Here is an 18,292-nt window from a genome sequence, read left to right as displayed (position 1 = left end):
CTTCCTAACTGTAACATTAGTAGTACAGACACTAGGAGCAACAATTAATAAATGAGACCTCCTGAAACTGAGAAGCTTCTGTAAAGCAAAGGACTTGGTCAACAAGACAAAGCATCAGCCTACAGAATGTAAAAAGATCTTCACCAACCCCACATCAGACAGAGGGCTGATCTCCAAAATATACAAAGAAATAAAGAGCCAGGCGGCGGTGGCGCAGGCCTTTAATCCCAGCACTCGGGAGGCAGAGGCAGGCGGATCTCTGTGAGTTCGAGTCCAGCCTTGAAATCAAGAGATTTGTCATTAAAAGAACAAGTAATCCAATAAAAATTGGGTTATAAACCTAAACAGAGAACTCTCAAGAAATGAATACAAAATGGCTGAAAGACACTTAAAAAAATGCTCAACATCCTTAGCCATCAGAGAAATGCAAATCTAACAATGGATGTTCTGGATAAAAAGATGTTAAGAGAGATACTGTCTCTTAAGAAATGAAACTTTCTATCCAGAGAGAAGTTTAAATAATCAATATTTCTTTTAGAAGGAATTGCTTTTGATGCTGGACTGTCATCAGAATGCTCTACAACAATACTTTGGCATTTAATTTTGAAATAAACCAGATTCTCAGGAGACACAGGATATATAGCTCATGGATAATGGAGTTTGGAATGTAGTTATTTTGAAAACTGTTACCTGGTGATGAGGTTTGTCACAGACACTGGATGTCTAAGCAATTGTTGTTTCCTTTATGATGGCTCATGGGCTTTGATTCGTTGTTGTGCTACAATAGCCTAAATCCTAGTATTTGTGTGTGTGTGTGTGTGTGTATTAGCATCTGATAGTCACTGTTTTTAAGAAAATAGTTAATTATTGTTATATTTACAACATATGTAATAAAAATTGCTGTCTTGACACAGTTATTTAGTTATTTCAGTCAAATGCTGTTTTTAATATGAAAAATACTGAGTAAATTAAGTTGCTGTTGTATGGTTTACATAGAAATTCATTGTATTGTTTCTGTTTCTAAAAGAAAACATCTTTTTCTGACAACCAATGAAATATTTATTATAATTCAAATGGTTAGTGTCATCTGAAATAAAGCTATACATTTTAAACATAAACAGGTGAAATAGGTTCCTCTCCATTTTTTTTTTCTGATTTCTTAACGTTTATTCATTTATTAATATTTCCAACGCCTTGAGGTGATGTTTGATGGCTCATAACATAGGATAAAATCAATAAATAATGAAGTCAGTCTGTGTTAACCTCAGATAGAAGTACAAGAGTAAAAATAGAGCATATGTTCAGTCCATTATGAAGATCATATTTACATAAATTTCCTATAAAATTTTCTGATGGAGAATAAATGACTCTATAGGGAAATATGAGCATTAGCAAAGCAATGAAGTGTTCATTAAGTAAAAACAGATGCATTATATAGTTGAGTTAAGCTTTGCTTATCAGATACTAAATTAATACCAGTTTATATTTAGCTGATGACTCTTTTTAGTCCAAGAATTGCAAGTACTTTGCAGCAAACATTTGCATTTCAAAAGTCATAAGCAATAAAAGAAGCATTTTTATATTTATTTAGTGTATTAATCAGATAATGCTGAGGAAGTCAACTAGTGGCAATTGTACATGTGTTTGAGTTTTGTGGAATTATAAAGAAAACAAATTGAAATAGTGTTAAAATAGCCCTAACTGATTTGCGTTTTTCTGAAACATTCCAGGTGTTGTCAAAGTGGATTATGGAGATGTGTCAGTCAGAAAAACACTAAGGGAAAATCTGAAGTGTAAGCCTTTTTCTTGGTACCTAGAAAACATCTATCCGGATTCCCAGATCCCAAGACGTTATTACTCACTTGGTGAGGTATGAATTATTTATTTTGCTTAAGTTATAAATATATTTTGCAAATGGAACACTTTATAAGAAGCTCAATATTTTTTCATGTTCTGGATAAAATGCTGTAAGGATTTTTAAATGGTCTATTTTAAATGACTTCTTTTTTTTTTTCAAGGACCATGAAGGTCTTCAATGTGGTAAACTCTAAAGTAAGGGGAATTTTAAGATTCTGCAAGCAGTATTTTCTTGTTTTATTACTAATAGACAGTGTTTCGGCCAATTAAACTTATTCCTAAGTGTTTTCTGTTAACTCCCAAGAGTTTTTTGTTTCTGAGTGTCATAACCATTAATATCATCTGGATTGAAAGCAAAACTGAGGTTTAAAACAGAGCAAACCACTAAAATTATGTAGCTACAAATTTTGATACAACAATATATTTGAACAAAAATATATTTTCATAACAACATCTAAGATTGAAAAGTTTGTCATCAGTTTTATTTATTTATTTAATTTAACTTCATGAATGCAGTTCTCCCCTTCCCCCTCTCCTCCCATCCCCCCTACCTCCCTTCTACCTCACCCCCATCCACTACTCCTCTATTTCTGTTCATAAAGTAACAAACCTCTAATGTGTACCAACAAAACATGGCATATCCAATTTGCTGTAATACTAAGTAACTCCTGTTGCATTAAGGCTGGGCAAAGCAATCCAATATGAGGAATAGGTTTGCAAGAGCCACACAAAGCAAGCCTGAGCTTCCAATGCCAAAGTCCCACAAGTAGACCAAACTACACAACTCTCACATGTATGTAGAGGGCCTAAGTTGGTCCCATGCAATTTCCCAGGTTGTTGGTTCAATTTCTGAGATTTCCTATGAGCCAGGTTAGTTATTATTTTTTTGTTGTTGTTGTGATGTCTTTCACCCCTCTGGCTTCTACAGTTTTTCCTCCCTCTCTTCAGCATTATTCCCCAAGGTAGGCCCAATATTTGTAATGGGTTTTTGCACGTGTTTCCATCAGTTAGTGGATATAACTCTCTGATATTTTATGTTACCACAAATGTGGGAATCATTAGAGATAGATGGCGTCCCTTGACTGTTCCAATCATCAATCTATTTCAGACAGTAAATGTCAATAGACTTTGAAAATATTGCAAATAAAAGAAAAAGTGAAATATGTAAGTTGGATCTTAGTGTTATAAAATGGACTTGACACTCATAGTAGTGTACCATTCACTTATAAAATACTTACATTGTTCGATGTAAATAATTGACTTCATAATTATACATATACACACAGAATAATAAATAGCTCAAGACATGATTTATATCCTTTATGATATATGCTCCCTAATTGAAAAGTTTCTAATCAAAACTAATTCAATATTATGATAAAAGCATTTGACCTCAATAATATAATTCATTCAGGAAATTAGATTTAATAAATGAGTTTAGATTTTAATTATTATTTTGTAGTTCAGAATAGTAAAATGTTTAATAGTTAACCAGGTTCAATCTAGAATATTTGGTGCTCATACTTTATAGAAGGAAAACAATGAAAGAAGCTCTATTCACATTAAAGTGGAGCCGAATTTTTATAACTAATGTGAAGTGACTTCCCAATACTCCATTGGCAAAATTTCTGTCCTCCATCAGTTGCGCCCCCTTCTTTATGTAGAATTTCTGTTTTCATGTGATTAATCTGAATTATGTAATGAAAAATTTTATGTGTAGTAATAAGTGGATACTTTGTTACTTGTGTGCTTTCAGTCACTAATTAGTTCTCCTTTGATGTGTTTTTATGGGAAAAATATAGTAGTCATTCCTTCTGAATATATAATACATGCATGGAAAAATCTGATTAATCATGAAACTCAATCTATTTTTTAAAAAGAACATTGTTCTTTATCTTGATATAGATTATTATTCTCAATAACACATGATAATTAATCACTGCCTTCCTTTTATTCACGGGATGGCGTCAAACAAAGAGGACTTTTGGGAAACTCACTGGGACCATCAACTACTCCTGAAAAATACCTGAACTTTATTTGATTTAACAAAACTAGACTATGTTTACAGCCAAATTAAAATTTCAATTGTAAGATTTGGACATACCAAGAAAATCTATTGACTTCCCTTAAAAATAAAATTCCTTGTAGGCAAATTCCTCTCAGTAGTGTATTAAGTTTGAAAGTATCTATCTTCTGAAATAAATCAAGTGCCTACACTTAATACAAAAAATATTCTCCAAAAATTTCAGAGGTTGATTTGGGGGATCTTTGTAATGTACATAGAATAAGGTGGCACAGTAGATTGAGAAAAATCCCAAGACCTCAAGTCAATCAACATAAGGCTCATATCACCTAAGATTCTTAGTATCATTTGAAATCAATGTAAGGTTCTTATCTCTTAAGTCTCATAGTTTCTGCAGTAGGTGGTGCTTAATACCTAAGCCAAAGTGTCTCGTAGAGTGTCTGGGAAGAAGCAACAGTAAAGCTGATTTGTCACTGTGTTGATACTGATCCAAGTAGTTTCCATTAATTTTACTTTTTTTTAATGACAATATTTTCCTCAATTGGGTCTTTTTTTTTTCTAATTTATGAAGAAACTGTCACATGCGATTGGTGCAAGTTAATTATTGAAGTCAGGATTCTAATACCTGTTAATCTAGCACTATAGCTCATGCTTTTGTGATAAATCATAAAAAAAATAACTGCATTGTATTCAGTAAAATATTATTATTAAATAAAATCTGAGACCTGTATCTTGTGATAAGAATGCAAAGCTAAATTAAAAACAAACTAAACACCTTACTGGAGATCCATTCTACTGAAAAATTGAGAGGATGTAAGGGTGTCAAGAGGAAATCAAACAGGCAAAGGAAAACTGTGGAAATCAAAAGCACCCCACATGAGCTACGCAGCTTTCCGTGGTTCTACTCAAACACCCAATAAGTATAAAACATCTTTGAGATATATTGTTTTGAGCTTCCTGGGATATTAATGTACTGTAGTTTTCCATTTTAAAACCAGGCTCCAAATAAATCCAACACAGCATTTGTATCCATGGAAACAGAAAGGCTAATTCAGCAAACTCTCTTCAATTCAGTTTTGCTTAACCATGTATACATAATTTAAGATGGGCATCTTGATAATGAGTTAGTGTTAAATTGCTAATGGGCAAAAGTCATGGTTTGAGGCTTTTTCCGTCTTACTGCCTGTCATGTCTTTCATTCCACAAGAAGGGACTTTCTCCCTAAAAGCATTCCAAAGTGTCTGACGTAGAAGCTACTTATTATCAAATTATATTTTAATCTAATCACCGTGTACTTCTCCCTTAATTTCTAGTGACCTTTTAACCATTTAAGATTTTATGCAGTTCTTTAAAAAAAAAAAAGCTCCATATATTTAATGTTCTCTGTGGATAAGAGCAAACATTTCTCCATCAATCATTTTTTTCTTTATAGCTTTCTTCATTCTGTTTGATGATTATCATGTATCAACACTAAAATCAACATGAGTAAACTTATTGATGTCAGACATCATTACTTTATGGTCTGATGTTTACATCTACTTGGATAATTGAAATGTTACTTTACTCTGCTCACAAATTAAGTGCAAATGACAATCAGAAGTTAAAAGATGTGCAATTGCTTTGAACTCAGACCTTTAAGTAACTTAATGAAGCATGTGCCTTTTAGACTCAGTAAGCAGACCTAATGGAATGAGGAGGCTGAGCCCTTTACAGTATTAAATGCTTTCTTAAGAAGCCCTTCATCTTATGTAGATGTAACCTACATCAGGTGTTCTAAATATAAGGACTAATTCCTCTATAAGATTTAAATAAATAACCTTCTAAAACAGTATGTTGGCCCAAAATTTTAAGCTCTGACAGGGTAGTATTCTATATTATATTGTGAGATATTTGGAACAAAGGACTATCCAAGGTTAAAGGGATGAAAAGCAGGATTTGTGGAGCCAAGTGACTTAACCCTTGGTACTAATAATTTCCATCTGCATGCTGCCTGGACAGGTTTTGGCATTGGTCTCTGCACTTTGTATTGTGCCGTTGACCTCAGCACTTTTCCTCTTTAACCACATCAGCTAGCTATGTCCTTATATGCATGCTATTATATTTCTTAAATATTTTTGAAGAGTAAGCTTAAATAGATAAAATTAGACATCTGTAAAGCTGTGAGGCTGCAAGGATTATAGATAAATTCAGTTAGTAACAAGAGTGGAAGCTAAAATGCTTAAAGCCTTAACATTCCTGGTAATCAGATTTATTTATAGATTCACAACCTTTTTGACCCTTTAATAGGATAACCCAGTAAATTAGCATCTAATTCTAGGTCAGACACACAAATGTGGGTGTTCTCTCTCCATGCTTTAATTTCAAAATCGTGGAGACCCAGAAGCCAATTTTTATCCAGAATAAATTAGTACATGTCTAGGTGAAATATTTCATATTTCTGTTAATTTTGAGTAGAATTCACTCCAATTTGATTCTTAGGTAGATTGATACAAGCAACTGCAATAAACTATAAACAGTTTGAGATTTTAACAAAGTAAGATTGGGCTTGTTAAATAACAAACTCTTATCCTTCTGAACTACTCAAATTAATAGATATATAGTATAATTATTATATATCCAATACAGCGCATATATTATAGAAGATTGACATTACAATACAGAGCCAGTATAATTATTTGGTAAGTTGATGAAACCCAATTAAAGGATAAATGTGCTGTTGTTCCTTTTCAAGTGTAAATAATGTTATTCTTTATTTTTAGAATGGCGATTTTAAATGTAACGATTGATTGATTAGGTGGGGACAATCCCTCTGTTTTTAGATTAGTGTAAACTCTCCTCTTGGCAATCAAGCAAAGGGAATAAAAGCTAATTACTGCTAAGAGGGCTTTTGGTGTGCAGCAGAAACTGTGCAGTGGCTTTCTGACTTCCAGCATCAACATTAAGTGAAAAACAATACTCTCGTTTATATCCTTAAGAATTATTTCCAAGGCGTAAAAGATTATGTGTAAACAAGGAAACGGCAAAGCAGATAACCAATTAAAGTTAGAACTGCTTTGGTCTTATGTCTAGTGAAAGCTGTATCACAGCATAGAAAATAAATCAAAGAATTGCTAGACCTCCAAACTCCCACACTGCTCTGGATATTTTGATGCAGGGCATGTAACACATGTATATGGGATTCTTAGTAGTTATAAGTTATTTACAGGTTGATTGCCATTTGCTAAGACTGACACCAGTGACAGGTCAGTACCTTGTCTACTTCTTTTCCAATGACGCCCTTTAGGAGCACACATTTGACTGTGTACCAAGTTGTTAGTGGGTTTTTGGTTTTAAAATCGCATATGTACACTACAGTATGTCTATGTAGGTCAGAGGGAAAAGTCTAGGAGTTTATTATCTTATTACACCAAGTAGTTCCCAATAATAAAAGTTAGGTAATCAGGATTGAAGGTAAATGCCTTTAGGGTCTGAACCATCTTACTGGCTTTCTGTCTAGTCTCTATAACTGGTCTCCAAACTCTGCTACTAGATTATCTGTAAAAATTATAATTATTATATAATTATAATCATGGTCTTTCATTGCCTCTGATCGATACCAACACTTTTCTTGCCTGTCCAGGTCTGTTTTATAACACTCACTTATTTGAACGTCACGATTGGCATTTCCCAGCTTCATTAAATAACTATATTTATTACTTGTGGAAATGCTAGTTCAATGTTTATCAATCATTTCATTGGCATAATGGGAGATAATCTTGATTTTCAAACTTGATTGGATTTAAAGGTTACCAGTAGATTAATGAAGCACACCTCTGGGTTTGTCTGTACAGTTTATTTCTAGAAAGAATAGGATAGAAAGGAACACCTTCCCTAATGTAGAGTGCTTCAGTCACAAGCCGGGGAAAGATGATAGAATGAAAGAGGAAAAGGAAGAAGGGTGCAGTGTAGGTGTTCTCTCTGCTTCTTGGCTGCCATGTTCTAGCTCTTCAAATCATCCACACCTGCTCAACCATGATGGAATATAATCCCTGAATCCATCTGTGAAAACCAAACCATCTTTTTTTCCTTTATATAATGTTGTTTAGGTATTTTTGACAAAGTGACAAAGACAGAAGGCAAAAAATGAAAACAATATGTAATAAGTTGTTACATGAAAGTAAGGAATTTTTGTTATGGTAGAGGTGGTTCTGAGTTTATAAACTAATATACAGGTTTAGCTTCAGCTTCTGTAAGTGTGCACAGATTGGAGACTGGTTTGGTCCTTCAGACATTTATCTAAGTTCATTCTGACAAGTTTTCTAAGCACGCATCTCTTTCTACTCTCCCAGCTTTAGTATCACTCTAGCCAGCTTGACAGACTTCACTTTATTTCAGATACAAAAGTCACTTCGTGCTACCTTCTGAAGGACAAGTAATACTATTTGCACATAAGTTAAGAAGCCAAAAGCATGGTTGTAACTTCAAAAATAGGACAGCCTTCTACTAATAAAAATAGATCTATTCTGGAATTCTTTCGAAATGACATCATCTAACTTTAAAAAAAAAGGAACACCAAGGTGTAGACTAAAAATGAGAAATAGAAGGGAAAAGCAAAAGAGAAAAGAACAGAAAAGATGATGTGATGCTGACAACAAAATGAGATATTGAGGTAAATGCACAGACCCCAAAATAGGAAGCAACAAACGTATCACTGGCATGACTTTGTCATCTTTGCAGATAGAACATGAATGAGGGGTCAGGTAGAAATTAAGCCAGGTTAACTCCTAAGTCGAGCAGTTTTTGATGAGAAGTTATTTCCCATGAATTAAGAAATAGTAGCTGAAACTGAGAAGGGCCTTTTGCACACAGGTGACCTCTCCACTCTATGTTCTGAAGCGCTTCAACATTCGGTCACCCATGGATGCTTGAAACTCACTTTCAGTCTCCCTTTTAAGAGAAATCAGAGAATACAGCCAGAATCTAGGAGGGAAGGACAAAGAGGAAAATAAAATGAGAGGCTCCCAGCAAAAATAAATAAATAAATAATGAAAGAAAGAAAGAAAGAAAGAAAGAAAGAAAGAAAAATAGAAAAGGTAAGCAAAACTAAGAGTTTGAAAAAACAGTAGAGGCCTTTTAATAAACAATCTTTAAAATACAGAGAAGAAAAATCTCTGTGAAGCAGGAAATGAACCTCGATCAACCTTCCCATTTAAACGTTAAAGAGAAGTCAGGCAAAGAAAAAATAATAATTAGAGAAATTTATACAAAAGGATGAATGCTAAACAGCTGTATAATCAGGAGTATACGTTATTACAATGCAAATAGATGGAAATTCTAGATGCAAACTTATTATGTAAAAGAAACTAAAATATAAAATAAGTGGTGTGAACTGTAATATAGAAAAGAACAATAGCTTTCAAATTTAGCAAAACTTGAAGATGCATCACAAAAATATAAAAAAATTATCAGAAATTAAAGAATAAATGTTTTCAGAAATAATTGTTTAACAACTGAGAACACAGATCCATAATCTCAACAGAAAAACCCATTGTAATTTTAAGGGTAGGAAAGGAGGTAAAATTAAAATGACAAAGAAATTTTAAAACTTTGATTAAATTGATAGACATGTATGATAATAAACAACACACAAAGCTATATTTCCTAAATATCAAAATCAACCTAATGAAGTAAAATGAGCATTATTCTGTGTAATTAAAGGAGCCAGTACTGAAAATTGAATCTTTAATGTGAAGAACATTATACATCAAATTTTCTATAATAAGAAACACCATGTTTGTGATATCTATTTTATTTTAGGGCTCATATAAAAGCTACCTGAAATTTCTTCTGGACCCATTAGAAAAAAAAAAGTATACCAAAATTAGCTTCTGAAATCTACTGTTAACTGTTACCACCCAAAATAACGTCTCTCCTCAACATGATAGAAAGGCTCCGTACTTGTTTTCTGGTTCCCCGTCCTGTCTCTAACCAACTTTTAGCAGCCACAGTAATGTATTATTGTGAATGGCTGTACTAAAACACAGGATTGATGACATCATTTAGTCTTGGATACTTATGTAGCCTGCTCCTTGCTCCCTGCCCCGTGGCCACAGCTGCTAATCCATTATTCTGGTATTTTGTAACTCCAGTGGGCATCTGTCTGCTATTCTCTTGTCTAGGTTGCTCTGGCATAGATGGAATTGAGATTGCTCTGTCACAAAACTAAATTGTTTTTTCCCAGCTCTTCTGTAGAGAGGACATCTACAACACTTTTTTCTTCCTGTGCTTTGCATTTTTTGGGAGGCCTTTTAAATTAATGTCTTAAAGTAAAATATAATTTAGTATTTTCACCTTCTACTTCTTCACTCTAACTTCACCCATCTCTCCCCAAGTCCCTTTTAGACTGATGGCCTCTTTTCTTTGGTTATTATTATTAAACACATATGCATAAATCTATGCATACAGAATAGTGAATCTGTCTACTCTGACTTGTGGGTATATAACTTCACGGGTAAACATTTTGTATTGAATAACTAAATAGGGGACTCATTCTTAGGAAGAGCTAATTCTACTTTCCCATGAGATATATTAATCTTTTGAAATATTTTTAATATGATTTTATTGCTTTCTTTCATGCTTAAATGTAAGCTACACAATGAAAGAAAGTATGTTGCCTTTGTTCATTGCTGTATTCTCATACACAAAGCAGTGCCTTATATAAGATGTAAACTTCCTTAATGTTTCTTGATTTAATCACTGAATTCATAAAAGATTTTTAAAAAAAAGAAAACAAGTTTATATATCACAAATGTGGATCAATAATCAACTGTTACTAAGAGCAATATATTTTGGCATTTGTTTTTTATTATTATAAAAAATAATTTTATTATAATGAGTTGAGAAGTAAAAACATCACATACCTAAATTAAAGTAGACATTCAAATACTTTCCCTGTCCCAGACTTGGAGGCTTTTTAAAATTCTGAACATAATTTATCAGAATCAAATGACAAGTGCCTAATTAATGCTCCTTTAAATTATGCCATCAGATTATACACTGAGGAAGATATGCTTTGAGATTTTTATTGTCAAACAGAGATACAAAGCCTTACAAATGACTTTACACATAACACTGTGACTTTATCTTGTATCTATACAAATGTCATGGACCTTGTAGAGATCTACCCTTAAAGACAATTTAGCAAGAGGTATGATGTTATAACTCAACCATATAGAGTATGATTTATTGTACTATGTGAATTGCACACAGACCTATTTACTATACATTCTATCAATTATTGCCTTTCTAATAACTGTACATGTGCTGATCTTGAAAACGATCTTCTAATGTAATCAGTTTTTAAATAACTTAAAACAGATTGAAAATACCACCTAACCCTGAGCCACCATTTGGGTGTGATTCTGGAAGTCTAAATGCTTTCAGTACAATAATCACAATGTACTCTGCCCTGTCTATTGTGTTACTGCCTAGATTTCTTGATGAAAGTGTCTATAATTCTGAACTAAATTTCCACCCAAAGAATGAGGGCTTAAGAATTTTAGCCACTTCCTAATCTTACCCAGTGTGATCAAGACTGTTCATATTTCCTCATTGAAGTCTTACTGCCAATCAAAGGACGTTTTTGCACCCCCAGGAAGCACTATTTAACAATAATCTTTGCAAAATAGGAAAATTGAATTATATATGTTTACTCTGTCATCTATAAAATTATATTGAACATCTCTAATTTCATTAATTGGGAAGAAATGAAGAGATTTTTAGCCAATGTATAATAACCATGTTGAAATTATCAGAATCGGAGTAGATAAATTTAAATAAGTACTTGGGTGATGAATGAAGAAAATGATTTATAAATGCTTCATTTAACATAGGTGTTTCTCCCATTTAATGACAACCTCCCCTTGTTTTATAACAATTTATGCTGGATTTAAAAATCCTATCATCTTTAATACCAAGAAATGATTTTTTAATTTATATTATGTGTGTTAACTTTATATCAATTATGGGACTAATGTAATATTTGATTATAAACCAGTAAACTATGTCTTCAATTGGTAACTTAATCTTACTTTTGAAAAAATTGCAACTTGAAATGACATTTAGCCTGTAACAGTGTTTTTAAGGATTAAAAACTTTCTATTAAATTTAGCATTAGAAATAAAGAAGATGTAGCCAGGGGGTGGCGCATGCCTTTAATCCTAGCACTTGGGAGGCAGAGGCAGGAGAATCTCTGTGAGTTCGAGGCGAGCCTGGTCTACAAGAGCTAGTTCCAGGACAGGAACCAAAAGCTACGGGGAAACCCTGTCTCTCAAAATCAAAAAAAAAAAAAAAAAAAAAAGAAGAAGAAGAAGAAGAAATAAAGAAGATGTACAAATCTGTCGTAGGTCACAGAAAAAAAAGTAACGTAATTAATTTTAATTATTTAACTATATAGAATATACAGAAATCTAAAATTATAACCTCAAGTACAAATCCAATTTGTTGTCATTTTTCTTGTATTCTATAGGATTTTAAGAATCAATTAGTTATCTGGATGGAATTTCAGAATATCTTAATGTTAAAAAGATTTTAATAACTTATGTAGAGAAAATGTCCTTCATTTCTTGATTAGATACTAATTTTAGAACCAACATTGTTCCAATTCAAATATTTAATATAAAATAATACTTAAAGCACATTCCTAGCTGGGTGGTTTGTCACTTGCCTTTCATCACAACACTCCGGAGGCAGAAGCAGGCAGATCTCTCTGAGATTAGGGCCAGCCTGGTCCACAGAATGAGTTCCAGGACATGATCCAAAGCTACAGAGAAATACTGTCTCAAAAACAAAAAATACAACAACAACAAAAAAAAGAAAAAACAAAGAAAGAAAACAAAAACACATTTCTGGGGAATTTTCTTGCAAACTTGTATCATTTAGTTAACACTTTGTATCAGAATAAGTTTATGACTTTATGACTTAAGTATTTGAATGTGTTTGACACTTTCATTTTTGTGTGTGTTTTCTTTAGATAAGAAATGTTGAAACCAATCAATGCTTAGACAACATGGGCCGCAAAGAAAATGAGAAAGTGGGTATATTCAACTGCCATGGCATGGGAGGTAACCAGGTACACAGTCTTTTGTTTTAGCTCCTTATTTAGGCATACAAGAGAAAGGTTACTGTTAAAATAATCAGTGTCTGCCCTGGTTTACATGCCAATAATAAGTGAATGGTCATTCCAATCAACAACTAATTATACCTATCTCATTGTCCAGCTATCTTAAGACAGCAATGCAGAATTCAATGGAAAAGGTTAAACCTTAAAATAAACCGACGTTGAATGAAGACAGTCAGAATACTTGTGCATCTCATTTTATCACGAATTATTTAAATGCCTGTGCTTTGATTTGCTTTAACTGAATAAGAAGACAATGATTTTACAACTGCAGTGTTTTCCCAGTGGTGATTATTCTGTATTTTGTTCTGTTAATTACTATGTATATAAGAAATTCTAAGAGTTATTGAATTTCAATAAAGTTTGAATGTGTATGAGTCAGCACTGGAGCAGACTGAAATCTAGGATGAATTTCCTGAGTAGCAATCCAATTAATTATCAGAAACCTACCAGAGAACAAGGAGGAATCCTACCTTCACCTTGAGCACTGAGAAGTTTCTCTGGGAGAGACATCAAGAGTCCACTTGTTTGTGAGTACCTGTACTGTAGTGGTCCTGATGCGTTACTTTAGGAAGCCACATTTAGTTTTCCTGGAAACTATAATCACCACACTGAATCTGAAACAGCAAATAGTCAGTAAGCAATCTGTCTACAGAAGCTGATGGTGACAGGAGCAAGAAGTTCCGTGTCAGTGGTAACATTTGTGGGCAAGTTAATTTAGGTTGCAACAGCCATTCTGTCTAGCATGTGTCAACATCTATCCAGTGCAGTGGAATGTGGGAGTTTCCTTCACAGAGAGCATGCATGATACACTCAAAAATGTGAAAAGGAACTTTCTCCCTTAAAAACAAAACAAAAACATTAAAACTCTAATTAATGTGCTTCAAAGTTTTAGTTCTAGTAAGAAGATACTTAAATTCAAGTTTCTAGTTTATTGCATTTGGAAGATAATACAAAAAAATTTAGGAAAAATGGCTTTTAAAAACTGTACAAAACTCCTGTTATTCTACCATCTCTACCTTACAAACTTAATGACAAATAGAAATCAAACCAATATAGGTATACTTACATAAGTACTTAGTAACGTTTATAAACATACATAAATACTTATTTCAGAGTCTTTTAATCTACAAAGCAATCAATACAAATAACTAAGTGATGCTTGATTACTTACAAAATAAAGAAAAAAATTTAATTTTTTCATATTAAGTCACATGATTCATAATCCAACTAAGGTAGCATGGTGCATACAGAATGCTCAGTTCATTTTGGCCTGATGAGATTGTCTTCATCATTATTTCGTTATTCCAGTTATGTTCTCAAATATCTCCCTTTAACTGTCAAAGTGAAAAACAGTTGGTATTACATAACCAATTGGGATCACCCATAAAACTATGTACTTCCTAGTGTTATTGTTCAGACAGGGCAGATTGTATTCACATATTTAGAAAAAGTATGTGTGTAAATTTGTGTATGTTTATGTGTATACATATACATAATATACACATATACACAAAAATGTATGTAATAACATTCAAAGAAGAAGGAGGACATGAATTTGAAAGAGCAAGAGGAGATATATGAGAGGAATCGGAGGGAGGAAAATATGAGATAAAATGAAGTAATTATATTATAATATCAAAAAATAATTTAATAATTTGAAAAACAAAATATCATTCAGAGACTTATGTTAAAAGCAAGAGAAATATGCCCTTATCTTTTAGTATTACTCAGTTTTCAGCAATTTCTCTTTTATTCTAAAAACTGGATAGTATAAAACAGTTAAACCATATATAAACCTCTACGGTGATGATTTTTTAATGATGATGATTTTTGATTTGATGAAATTCAGTATTTCTAAGTTATTTAATTTTTTAGTTCCTTACTTTCAGAAAAGAGTATATTTAGGATGTTATTCTGAGTTATCCTTTCTATTTTTCTGTTTTATTCTTTTATGTTGCTATGAAAACAGCATCAATTTTTTATAGTTATCTACTTGTGAATTTTTACAAGTAACCTCCAGCCAATAGAGATATTCATACTCTCCTTCCTTCTTTATACATAAGTCATAACAAACCCCAATATTTTCACTTCTATGGAGTTTCCTTAGTGGTTTGTTTTTAATAGGTCTCATGTAGCCCAGGCAGGCCTTGTGCTTCTTACATAACTGACACTGGCCTTGACATCTTGGTCTTCCTGCCTACATCTCTTTTGTGTTGGTAATACAGGCTTGACCCACCATAAACCACATTCACTTAACTGCATTTCTTTTTTTTTTATTTTTTTTAGCTGCATTTCTTAAACAAGTCATTTGTTTATGAAAAAGGATATGTTAGCTATACCACTTTTGTCAAGAATTTTGATGACTGAACTATTTTACACTAACTTTAAGTTACTGTACAAAATAATAGGATTGCATTGATGTTTTTAATTATTTGCACATTAAAAATTATACTTTGCTGTTATTTGTATGCCCACTGTCCTCTCCCACAACTCTCCTACACTGCTAGTCCCATTTCTACTTAATATCTTACTTTTATTTCATGTTTTTTATAACTTCCTCTGAAGTTTCTTGCTCCTTCCTTCTTCTTTTAGAGCTCTTCCCACCGTTAGTAGATGCCATTTTAATTCATGTCGTAGACTCGCACACATGCATAAGGCATGTATAAATTTAAACCACATATTACACATGAAAGAAAATCTGCAGTATTTGAAAATATGAGTTTGAAATATTCTGCTTCTCATAATGACCTTCAGTTCCATCTTCCTTCAAATAACATAATTTCATTCTGTTTTACAGTTAAATAAAAATTTTATTGTACATATGTACCACACTTCCTTTAGTGATAAATCTACTGGTGGTATCTAGCTGGTTCTATATCGTAGCTGTTGTGAGTAGCACACATGCAAACATGCTTGCACCAATATGTCTTTGGAATGGTGACTTGGACTCCTTTGAATTTATACCCAGGAGTGTTATAGCTAGATCACAGGGTAAATTTCCTTTTAAAAATAATTTTGGTGAATCACCATATTCATTTCTATAATGACTGCACATGTTCTTTCTCTTGCTGAGAAGAGACTCCATAACCATGGCAACCCTTATAAAGGAAAACATTTAATTGAAGGGGAAGCTTACAGTTTCAGAGATTCAGTCTGTTATCATCGTAGTGGGACATGGTGGAGCACAGGCAGACGATGGACTGGAGAGGTCGCTGAAAAATCTACATCCTGCAGGCAATAGAAACTAAACTGAGCTACTGGGTATGGCTTGATCATATCTGAGACGTTAAGCCTATCCCCAAAGTGTCAAATTCCAACAAGGCCACACCTTTTTTAAAATTAATTAATTAATTAATTTATTTATTAAAGATTTCTGCCTCCTCCCTGCCACCGCCTCCCATTTCCCTCCCCCTCCCACAATCAAGTCCCCCTCCCTCTTCAGCCCTAAGAGCAATCAGGGTTTCCTGCCCTGTGGGAAGTCCAAGGACCACCCACCTCCATCCAGGTCGAGTAAGGTGAGCATTCAAACTGCCTAGGTTCCCACAAAGTACGTGCAATAGGATCAAAAACCCATTGCCATTGTTTTTGAGTTCTCCGTAGTCCTCATTGTCCGCTATGTTCAGCGAGTCCGGTTTTATCCCATGGTTTTTCAGACCCAGGCCAGCTGGCCTTGGTGAGTTCCCCGTAGAACATCCCCATTGTCTTAGTGAAGGCCACACCTTTTAATAGTGAAATTCCTTCCAAAGCCAACTGTCACCCATTTTCAAAGGGCCTGGTTTGGTCTTATGCAGGTTTCCCACCTGTCAGTCTGAAGTCAGTGAGCCTTGCAGAGGCAGAGCATCGAGCACTGCAGGTCCTGGGAACTTCATGCTGTTATTGAGCATAACTCTGCTTGTTGCCCTTGTGATCCCCATATCCTCATAATCTATGAATTGTGTGAAAAGTCACAGGGGTTTTCTAAGTTCTTCCTGGACAATATTACTGGTACTTATAGTAATAGTGATTAACTTTTTCCAAGCATTGTTGCTGAATCAGGTTGATAATTCAGCCACCCTTAGAAAGAATTCATACATGTAGATTGGTAGTAATGTTAGGTTAACATGTTTTTGTTAATGGCTTTGGGATATAAAATCTTGGGGAACAATATTAAGTTTAGAAAGGCACTTTTTAAAATTGTTGAGCCAGGGACTTGTTGAGGTCAGGGGAAACAAAAAATTACCTCACTATTGCTGACTGATAAACCTTTCTTCCCAGAACAGGCTGGTGATCTAAGGGTATGATTAATTCCTTGGACCCATTTCTGCCCTCAGCTTCCTGATACGGTTTAATAAAAAATAAACTGTTAATGAGTGGGTATATACCCTGAGGATTTAAAATAGAGATCACTGATTTTTTTTCATATATAAAAATTTAGATTTGTGATTCTTTTTAAGATTTTTATATGATTACTTTTTCAGATAAATAATAAAAATGATTGATCCTTTCTTTTTTAACAATAAAATGCAGCCTGACAGTAAAAGAACTGGCTAAGAAAAATAGCTTGCTTGCTTACACTTTTTTAATGCATAGCAAGTTACTTCTCCATAATTGTGTGTGGGTCTTTATAATAATATGATTTTCATCTGTAATATGTAAAATATTTAATCATGTAAGGGGAATTAATACATAAAATGTTTAATCATCTAAGGAAAATGAGAAATATGTTGCTTTTTGTCTGTATTCATTATATAAAATAGAATGTAGCCACATTGTAATTTTTATATTGCTTGAGTATATAATCTGTGAGAAATAAAACGAGGAAAAGGGGAAACATAAGGGTGAAAGAACAAAACAGATAAAGAACAGAATAGGAGCAACCAGCAAAAAAAAAAAAAAAAAAAAAAAAAAAACCTGAAGAATCAAGTTTTGGCCCTATCCACATCTCCTCTTCAGTTTCTCTGTACTGCTGAAAGCTGGTCCTTACAGCAATATTCTACTTATTATTTTCTTATAACCCATCAAATGAACTTCAGTTTTAGCTGTCCCACCTCATATTTCCCCTCTTCTCTTCCTCTCTCATTTGATCTTGTTCCAATATTCCTGCATCCATCGCTGACTCTTCTTTTTTCTTTTCCTAGGGTGATATAATCCTCCCTTTTAGTCCCTTATTCTATATTTAACCTCTGTGGTTATATGTGTTGTAGTCTGCTTTTGAAAGCTTAACAGCCATCATCTAAATATAACCAAATACTCTATTGCCTTTTTGGATTTGG

General features: G+C 33.4%; 1 protein-coding gene across 4 annotated transcripts in view; it reads left to right on the top strand.

The window, feature by feature from the left end:
* Galnt13 (polypeptide N-acetylgalactosaminyltransferase 13) overlaps nucleotides 1-18,292 on the top strand; it is a 458,666-nt gene that overhangs the window by 407,020 nt on the left and 33,354 nt on the right. For all 4 annotated transcript variants that reach the window (XM_057755642.1, XM_057755643.1, XM_057755644.1 and 1 more), the window contains 2 exons: nucleotides 1,731-1,870; nucleotides 12,891-12,989. In XM_057755642.1, the coding sequence (XP_057611625.1) occupies nucleotides 1,731-1,870; nucleotides 12,891-12,989 (239 nt within the window). The remainder of the gene's footprint in view (nucleotides 1-1,730; nucleotides 1,871-12,890; nucleotides 12,990-18,292) is intronic.

This window comes from Chionomys nivalis, chromosome 22, assembly GCF_950005125.1.
Source record: "Chionomys nivalis chromosome 22, mChiNiv1.1, whole genome shotgun sequence".
Taxonomy (NCBI): domain Eukaryota; kingdom Metazoa; phylum Chordata; class Mammalia; order Rodentia; family Cricetidae; genus Chionomys; species Chionomys nivalis.
This window is presented reverse-complemented; position numbering and strand designations above follow the sequence as displayed.